General features: G+C 37.0%; 1 protein-coding gene across 2 annotated transcripts; it reads right to left on the reverse strand.

Moving 5' to 3' along the window:
• Nucleotides 1-3,894: 3,894 nt before the first annotated feature.
• LOC116701934 (ADP-ribosylation factor-like protein 4A) lies at nt 3,895-7,226 on the reverse strand. Of its 2 annotated transcripts, none has more exons than XM_032535980.1 (2): nt 7,010-7,226; nt 3,895-5,823 (listed from the first exon to the last, which is right to left on the reverse strand). In XM_032535980.1, the coding sequence occupies exon 2, from the start codon at nt 5,755-5,757 to the stop codon at nt 5,149-5,151; it is 609 nt and encodes a 202-aa protein (XP_032391871.1). In that variant the 5' UTR covers nt 5,758-5,823; nt 7,010-7,226; the 3' UTR covers nt 3,895-5,148. The 2 variants fall into 2 exon arrangements, with proteins under 2 accessions (XP_032391871.1, XP_032391872.1); XM_032535981.1 differs by lacking the exon at nt 7,010-7,226 and adding an exon at nt 6,347-6,568.
• Between the last annotated feature and the right edge of the window lie 2,995 nt (nt 7,227-10,221).

A 10,221-nucleotide genomic window follows, 5' to 3' on the forward strand; every position in this document is an offset into this window, starting at 1 on the left:
CCTTCCTATTCTAGTCAGCACAGGAGAAACCCAAAGCTGAAACTGAGAGTAGACATTCAGAGTAGTGCTGTTTTTGGCGGCCTGTTTTAATTTTAGTTTTAGTCTAGTCTTTGTGTTAAGCTGTCATTTTAGTTTTTATTAGTTTTAGTTATGCTCATACCCTTCATAGTCTAGTCAAGTTTTAATCAACTAAAAGTCTGAGCATTTTAGTCAGAATTATCCATGACTATTTTTGTCTAGTTTTAGTCAATGAAATTTGTATTTTAATCTCTTTTTAGTAATGAAATTCTATTTAACCCAGTCAACATATTATACCTACCTAGTAATACTGACAAAACCAAAATTTTATTTCAGCCAAACCAATTTCAAACAAGGTTATCTTATTATATTATTGTTACCTTATAGACTCAAAGAATACATACATTCCAGACACGGAAGATTTATTTAACCAACCAAACATGTTAAAAGTACACACACAAAAATTTAAATAAAAACAATTTATAAAATAAAATAAATAAAATAGCATCACATGACAATGATAGTAAAAACAAAAAAAACAAAAAAAACAACAACATTCAAGTTGTACCTCCTTGTGGCAAAGAAATCTTGAACACTTGGCTTGTCCATCTTTTTGGGTAGGACTTGCTTCATTGGTGACATTTCTGTAATCTAGCACAGGAATAGACACAATGTCAGGACAGATGCAGCCTGTGGAAAATCTGTTTTAAATATTAAGTAGCATAAATCCCTACTTTGATTTTTATCATTGTACCAAAATCTCTGAGTGAGTGAGCTTACTACTTCTGTAATCAAAACAAAGTAGTCTAAGCAGTAGTCTCAGGAGGCAAGTTAATGCCAAGCCAATACCATTTGTTCAAATGTAAGTATTGGTCAGAAATAAAGTATTCAAAGTCATGATGCTAAATTGAGTTCAGTGTGATTGCTATGTGAATGACAAAACTAGCTACAGTATTTGGCCAACAAGGTATGCTTAGTACACATGGAGTCAGTCGGGAACTAAGAACCCGCTTTACCCCCCCCCCCCACACACACACACACACACAATAATCACAGACATTTGTGTCAGTCGTTTTCTGCTCCAACGGTTAAAGCTAAAATGAGACACATTAACCACAGCCTCATGAGTTGGCATGAGCTTTCTAAAATAGAAAGTAACGTTATGTTAATTTTTTGACTTAACTCTCTTTCTTTCCAAATGTCGTTTCTTCTTTTTCTACCAAAGACGAACCCTGCCCCAAGTGGGGCTTGATGAAGTAACGTTGCTTGCGACTGCACATTGCAACCTGATGCAGCCCCTGAAGCGGGACATAGGAAACAGAAATATTATAAAAATAATGAGACGATATAACATTTAGTCTTTTCTCGTTTTGGTCAACAAAAATGAAGAGACATTTTAACATGAATTTTCTTTTGTAAACAACATTAAGTCTCGTTTTTATTCGTTAACAATACATTTATACATTTATAAAATGTAATACATTTAATTATAATCATTGTCAAATGACCAGCATTACGTTGCGTCTCGTCTCGTTTTCGTCAGGTAATAAAGTTTTGTTGGCAACGATATTTCATCATAAAGTTTCTCTGACCAAATCAACACTAATTCAGAGCTCTTTCTTTTTGAATAATGTAATACGACAGGATGGGCAACAACAAGCACCTGTCAGTCACATGTTTCAAAAATTTGGCTCACTTAAAAAAAGATGCGTTTAAAAAAATCTGTCTTCTTAGTTGATTCACAGATCTGTTCAGGTGCAGCCGGAAATTCCACCAGATATCCGTTACCTTCCTCTTTCTTTGTAATTTTAAATTCCAGTGGATTTCTGAGGACCATGGTTACCGGTAATTGCTCCTCAGATCTCTGCAGGGTAAATCCAGAGAGCTAGCTAGACTGTCTGTCCAAGTTTTCTGTTGCACGACTAAAACAACTTTTGGAACATACACGTGTTCCACCAAAACAAGTTCCTTTCCAAGACTATTTTGCAGAGGCACCGTTTTTCTGTCCAGCGCTTAGCACCGTCCAAGACGATTGTGATTGGTTTATAGAAATGATAAACCAGAGAAATTTTCTCCCATACTGGAATGCTGTGTGGACTGGCCAGACCCTCTTATGCAGCGCTGTGAAGGAAGGTCTGGCAACTTTGACTACTGACTACTTTCCCAGCCAATTATTTTGCCTCATGAAGGTGAAACAGGAAATACACAAGCATTTTTTTACTTGTTCCAAATAGTCATTTTATTAACAAAATGATTATAATTAATGACACTCAGAATATATATATTTTTTATCTTTCTATTTATTGTTTCCCCTGTCACAGACAGCTATCACATACTGACTACTTCTTTGAGTCCAGAAAAACACATTTTTTAGTTAAAATCCAAGAAAACAACAGACTTGGTTGAAATGTGAAAGACAACAGTGGCAAAGAAAACAACTAATGAATCTCAATTCTCTGGCTATTGGCTATCTGCCAATGTGGCAAGTAGATCAACAGTTTTACCCGCCATTGGCAAAATTACCCGCATTTGGCTCGTGGTCGTGTTAATTTCAGGCCCTGGCCACCCCTACTAACAAGATGGCATACCTTAACTAAATGTTAGCTGACTAGTTAACTCCCAGCTAACAAGCAATGGAGATTTGGTGACTTAATCAATCTTTTTTGAACAAATTCAATCCCCGTACGGACCAGGGTATGGTGGTGGACTGGTAGCTGGAGATTGTCAATCAATAACGATTCAGCATGCTGTTGTGGCTTGCTGTGGGATAAACTGCACTAATAAACTGCAGAAATCCTGCACATCAGGTATTTCATCTGCTGAACCAGAACATTTATTTGACAAACCAACCAGATTTAATTGACATAGCACATCATCACTTCATCTGTATATGGATCATCTAGTCTGGTTTGTTTGAAGACGTCATATTATGCTTACTATTTGAGGTTCATAATTGTATTTAGAGGTTGTACCAGAATAGGTTAAATTTTCAAAAAACACCATACTTTGTCATACTGCACATTGCTGCAGCTCCTCTTTTCTATGGAGGAGGTATTTATGTATAATTTAAATTGAAAGTCCAAAGAGAAAACAAAGCAAGATCAAATTAAAAACATTATTCATTTTAGGAAAAATCCTGCCATAATTAAATTTTAAAAAGAAAAAGGAAAGATAAATCCAAAAACTGAACATTTTTGGAATATTTTATTGATGAGACAAATATCAAATATGAAACTCTAAATGGAAAATGAAAAGCTTAAATGGAAATACTTAAATTAATTAAATTATTTTAAAACAAATTTGGGATTTGGGGTGTTATTTTGTGTCTCTGATGCTTCCACACAGACACATACTTGGAAAAAAACATCCATGCTGTTTTGAGTGAGACACGGTTTCTGAATGTCCTCTGCCTTCAGTCTCCGGGTGAGCTGTTCAAAATCTGCACGGCTTTGGAGAAAGAGTTATTTAGCAGATCTTACCTAGCTACTGAGCATGTGGGACTCCCAACAAAGATAGTATAGAAGTGAGATATCTCACTCTGTAGCTAAAACAGAAACCTAAACACACAGGGTGAAAACAGGATCTGCAGCCATGTGTGGTACAACAAAAATATGGTGGTTTTTGAAAATTAATCCTATTACTAATTAATCTTTCCAAAAATAAAATTAAAAAGATAAAATTTCAAATTGAAAATTATAAAGTGTCAAGACTAAAACAAAATTATTTCTTTGTTTCTATTTGAGATTTTAATTTAAGTATTTCCATTTGAACTTTTCGATTTTCCATTTTGAGTTTCATATTTGATGTTTCAATCAATAAAAGATTTCAGTTTAAGCATTTATGTTTCCTTTTAATTATTTATGGCATGATTTTTTTCTAGTAGCATAGTAAAATAATATTTTTAATTTGATCTTGCTTCATTTTCGCTTTGGACTTTCAATTTTAATTATGAATAAATATTTCCTCCATACTTTTCACCCTGTGTGTTGAGCTCTTCGTTTTAGCTACAGAGTGAAGCATCTCAATTCTGTTCCATCTTCGTTGGGAGTTACACACGCGCAGTTAAAAGATAAGGACTACTAGCAAGTCAGAAGCTGAGTATGAGGGAGCTCCACGCTGGCAACTAGGCGAGCATTACAACACGATACAAAGTGACCCTAAATGACGCCTGTTTGTCACGAAAGTAAAGGCTGGACTACAATAGAGCTGTTTGGAGCAGTTTGTTAACAGTGTTTTCTGTTGGAGATGGTAAGTCCCTTTGGACATTGGGCTTTTTCACTTTGTAAATCTATAACATCGCAAAGAAGATAACACAATAAAGGAAAGGGAAAAAGCCAAAAAGCATAATATGATCACTTTAATATCCAAATAATTATTTCTTTCTAAATTATCTGTTAGTTATGTAGTCATTGTTTTCAATAAATAGTTCACAAACCTTTGTTTGACAAGTTTATTACTGAACCCAGCCATCACACGCATTGTCACATCCTGCGCCACCCACCACAAGTCAATTGTCAACCTGTGGGAAACACACTCATTTTAAAGACACCAAAACCTAATGTTTTAGTCAGTATGACTCATATGTGCTCAGAATATCTGAACTTCAGGCCACAGGACGGTAGGTATACTACCAAACAACTAAATAATTGTTTCCATCATTAACAGCCGTTTTGAACAGCATTAATATGTTTTAAGGTTATTGTGCATTATGTTCTTACTGATCATATAAATTTCTTAACAAACATGAAACATTGATACAAAATACTAACATATGCAGCATTGATCAAATTGCTCTAACACATGCTTTGGTAGCAACACATATTAAAACCAACATAGCTAATTGTCCACTTTAAAAAGTTCAGTGTAAACTCCATAGCTTGCTGCTATAGCATAATACTGGACTTCCTTGAATGACTTGTTGCTGACAGGATTGTTTACATCCAAAGTCCTTGGATCAAAATCAATCCCACTGTCTTTCTGTGGAAGTCAAACACTGGCTGACCTGAATACACAGTTCAACTGGAAGGATCAAACTCTGCCAATCAGTGTTAAACAGCAGCCAAATGACTAGTCACAATGGACCAGCAGATTGTATGCAGCTCACATTTTATAGTTCCCCCTCTTAGCACATCATCTCTTCTTCTTCTTCTGTTGCCGCAGCATTTTTCTCCTCTTCATTACCATGGCGTTCAACTTCTCCAAGCCTTCCTGCAGTCCCTCACCGATGATAGCACAAGCAGACTGAAGGTGCCAAGGTGTGGCAGTGCTGAGTTCACCAAGAGCCAACATGCTCTCCATTTCAGCCAGGCTAAGTGAGTTCCTCAGGTCCTGTTTGTTAGCCACCACCAGAACTGGCACTCCCTGGTTCTCTACCAGCCGTGTGATCTTGTGCAGCTCTGTCTTGGCCTCCTCAATGCGCTCAGCGTCCACCGAATCCACCACAAACACAATGCCATCAGCACAGCGTGTGTATGAGCGCCACAGGGGGCGAAGCTTCTCCTGACCACCAACGTCCCAGAAGTGGAAGGAAGCTTTCCGTTGGCTACATCCAAGTGACACTTTAATCTTCTCTGTGTTAAACCCCTTAGTAGGGACAGTATTCACAAACTCATTGAAACGTAGGCGGTACAGTACAGTGGTCTTGCCTGCACAGTCCAGTCCCAGAATGACAATGTGGAGAGCTTGGAAGGACGGCAGGCATGGAAAAAGGGGGTGATGATCTGATAATCCATTTCCCATCTTGGCAGCAGTCGTCACTAAATAATCACCAGGCTGCTTATATTCCACAGGGACAGCAGTAGGAGCCTAGGGGGTCAACAAAGCGTGCATAATAAGTCAAAGCATACAAACACCCAGCACCGCTTTATGAAAGACCAAACACCCCAACAAGTGAATATATCCCCCCTCTTCCATTGCAAAACACATCCTCACATCATACTGGCAGTGAAAGATGAATGAGAACTAAAACAGCAGGGTGGATAGCAGTCCATTTGCACATGTAGTGCCACAGCAGCCAACAGGGATTTCCTATGCTAATTTCTATTCAGTGTGTGAATCAGTAAACAACAGATTAAAGGCTTTCAAATTTTACAGAAATCCCAGATTCAACCGATCAGTGAAAGGTTGAGATCAGAAGAGGGCTATTTTAACATAAAACACAATGTGGACAGTCTTAAAAAAGGTGTTGCTCGGCAACATACTGACTTCTCTCTAATGCTGAAAGGCCAAGGCGAATTTCAATTTAAAAAAGCTGTCATTTTATAAAAACTACCTCATCAGCTAACAGAAATAAACCAAAAAACATAATTCAACCCCTCAAACAACTCACAGAGATGTTCTTATCAATTCGGCATATGTGTGGTCCGCATTCAATTGCAATAAAATCGTGACTTTCATAATTGTTTTACAGCTAACGTTACCGCTACCGCCCTTCCCACTGCATATTAGTGACTGAGGATACGGTTACCTGGTGAATTTTCACAAGAAGTGGACATTTGATAAAAATTCAGTACTGTTTGGTGTCAGATATTTGACCCGAATGGAAAAGCATTTAGAATTAAAATCTCTACTCATATGAACAAGTAATGGAAACTTAGCTATAGCTAGGCAAACAGTCAGAGCCGTGACAATATGTGATATTTTAAGAGGAGCCTGGCGTGTAGTTCCCTGTTCTGTGACCAAACCAGACTCAACTTAGGCTATAGCTATGATGCCAACAAGTGCAGAAAAATCCTAAAAGTTCAATTTTCCTTAACGTGCTCAGTGTAGCTGACAGCCAGGCCTGCATATTTACATTTAACGTTAATTAAACATACGTTATCGTTGACAGTTAACTTGCGTGACAACCCAGAGGAGCGTCTCTGGAGCGTTATTTGATTCATGAGAGGAAATTAATTTTAGCTGCCTATAACGTTAATACGTTGCTTTTCAGTCTAACACACCGTGATTCTGCTGTCAAAATAACAATTCGTAGTATTGCTAGGAAACTTACCTTGACAACCAATGTTAACGTTAGTCCATTAGAAACTGAAAGTAGCCTATAGCCTAGCTGTTATCTGTGTTTTGGTACGTGCAGGCTCTCATATTATCCTCAACCGAATGGATTACCTATTCCTGAGATGCGTCAAAAAAGAACAGATTAAACAATACTATTTCCGCTAACGTTTTTCAAAATAAAGCCTTTCTTGAGCTACCCAGCCACTCATTTTTAAAAAGACAAAAATATAAATAAAAATCCGTTTGTGAAGTTAAAACAACAGAAAACCTTGTACCTTTCACAACAACTGATATAGTTGGACAGATTTGTGAACCAAAGACTAAAATCAGCAAACTGGGAAATAAAGCTGGTAACAGAATGCTTGGAATGCAATTCAAGTCATTAGGCTAAATATAATTTAAAAAATAACTTTGGCTATGAAGCTATAAAATTATGAAAATGAGAAATAAATTCTGAAATAAACAAATAATGCAGTACATATATAAATGTGTAAAGATAAACATAAATGATTCAAAATATAGTTTAAATACATAAATAAAGTTTTTTATTTGAAAAAATCACAATTGACTAGTTTCCAGGGACATTTTTCTTCATAATTCAACATTTTTGTTGCTCTTATTTTTATTTTTATTTCTTATAATTAAATGTATGGGGCGTGGTTATCTCACAGAGTCAGACCAAAGCAACGGGTTACAGTAGGCACAGTCCTTCTGTGGGGCAGGACAGGGGCAAGCAGAGATGGCAAAAGTACTCACTTCCCCTACTCAATTAGAAGTACAGATACTTAAAAATACTCTGATAAAAACAGAAGTACTGATTTAACTTCTTTACTCAAGGAAAAGTATTCAAAGTACAGGCTTGGAAATTTACTTAAAGTATACAAGTTAAAGTAGCCTTGCAAATGACTCTGTATGACTTGAGATTTTTTATGCAAAGTTTCCTGTACCACACAAATGTTACTAGACTGCACGCTGAGGAACTTCAATGTTCATAAAAAAAGGCTTTATATATAGGCCTAAAATATCACATATGTGATTATTGTGACAGAGATTGAGACTCCAGGTTAAAGGTGCTCTAAGCAATGTGTGACAACATTTGTTGTCACATACAGCAAACATCTTCTCACTATCCACAAGCAGCCTGTCCCCAGAATGCACTGTAAAAAACACGGTGTCTGTAGACAGCCCAGGGCCTACAAACGGCAAGAAAAATAAACTGTGCCCACCTGCTCCATAACGGGTACACAAACAGTGTTCCAGCGTTCCAACCAATAACCGACAAGAAGGATTTGGGGTTGGGGGTGGGGGGTTAGTGCACAAAAGCACAGAAGGGAGGGTACGGGATGAGGAGGAGGGAGGGGCAAGGTAGTCTCATTTTGTTTGAAAATACTTTGAACATAAACAACAAGTAATGTCATCCAACATCGCTTAGAGCACCTTTAATAAGATTCTGAATCCAGTTGTGATTCTGTGATAATTTACAGATCAATTGTCTCTGTATTAATCTTCCCCTTAACATTTAAAGGAATCTATATGTATGCGTGTGTTCTCAAATATGGCTTCAGGAAAGAAAATATAGGATACAATATGAATTACTAAACAAACATTAATTAAGAAGCTTCCCATACCTTAGAGTTCCCCAGCACATTCACTAGGAGTCATTCTTGATGCCTACTATCTCAAACATCTCTCTCAGATAAGGTCGAGGATGATTGGGAATGTCTTGCTGCTTGTCTGTCGAATCTCAGTTTCTACATTTTCAATCATGCTGCCGTCCATACTAATATGTGCTAACGTTACAACCATCAAGCAGCAATGATTTGCTGTGAATGAATGCCGCCGAATCTGTAAAGTTGTCTTGTAGTGGTGTGTCAACTGCAATGTTCCCATCCAATTAGATGGAATTCGGGAGTTTTCTTTGAATTATATAACTGTTTCATATGAGAACCAATAAGAATAACAACTATTTTTCTAATAGATACTTCACTTTTTATGTATACACTTGTTGCACTCTTTTAAAAGGATCTAATATTGTTGCTAAATGCTTAGATGTATGTTTAGCGGTATCCTCAAAAGAAACAGTTGTTATGTTTTGTAATCAGAGTTAACAAACCATTTATTTTATTAATATCGAATTGGTGCAATTCCAAAACTTACCTACAATTTCCCAGAAATCCACTTTTGCTTGACTAAAGTTCCCAAACGTATTTAACACTTTTATTGTGAAGGTATGATGGAGAGTTTTCCATGCTCACTTGACCTAACATTAGATGACTTTATGCAGTTCCTTTTCGCCTTCTGATCTGTGGTGAACACCGCCTGCTGTGCTCATGCGCACACATGAATGCACACAAACACGCTCACGCACGTCAGCTGTTTCTGTCACTCAAACAGAGGCAACCGCCATAGAAAGTATTGTATTGAAGAATTGAGGCCATATGCTAATTCTTATTTGAAAACTGTATTTTAACGCCCTTTTTCTGTTACAGAAGACCCGTCTTAATAATTTGTATGAATTATTCTCTTTGGCTTGCCAATCTAGATAAAATACACAAAACCAAATAATCACCTAATTTGGTTTTTATAAATAATGATTAAGTTAATTTAGGTTAGTCTTCTAAGACCTGTGATGAGATCAAATGGGTGAAATTCTAAAACATGCAGTGGTGGATGGTAAAAAATAGACATATGTGGGGGAGTGCCATATTTTAGTCAGTTTCAGTAACCACCCCGCCACAATTTAACACAAACTGCAGGATACCAGTGCTCTGTAAATAGTCTGTAATTGTTTATTATAGACGAGGAAAACACTCAAAAGCACTGATGCCACTGTGTTGTTGGAAAAAGTAAAGATATGGAGCCCAAATGTTCATTACTGTCCCTCTGAAGAGTGAAGCAGACAGGTGATGTACTTAAGAAGAAAACAGTCCATACTAATCTTATGCCATTTTGATTTAGTAAAGAGTTTGTCACTTATCCAAAACAGAAAGATGTTCTTCCTTGCTGCATACGTGAGGATATTATACAGTCTGGTACAGTTAGCATCCACAACAGTATCTTGACTGGGGTAACCCAGGATTAAAGAAAGAGCACCAAAAATATTTTCCAGATTTTGCAAAACACCCAGCCAGTATGTCTGAATTTTAGGACAAGATCAGATATAATGAATATACATGCCCACTGAGAGTTTACATTTTAAACATGCAG

The sequence above is a fragment of the Etheostoma spectabile genome, chromosome 14 (assembly GCF_008692095.1).
Source record: "Etheostoma spectabile isolate EspeVRDwgs_2016 chromosome 14, UIUC_Espe_1.0, whole genome shotgun sequence".
Taxonomy (NCBI): domain Eukaryota; kingdom Metazoa; phylum Chordata; class Actinopteri; order Perciformes; family Percidae; genus Etheostoma; species Etheostoma spectabile.

Excerpts from the sequence above, each read along its gene's own strand:
- LOC116701934 (XM_032535980.1), bottom strand. The coding sequence starts at position 5,757 with ATGGGAAATGGATTATCAGATCATCACCCCCTTTTTCCATGCCTGCCG.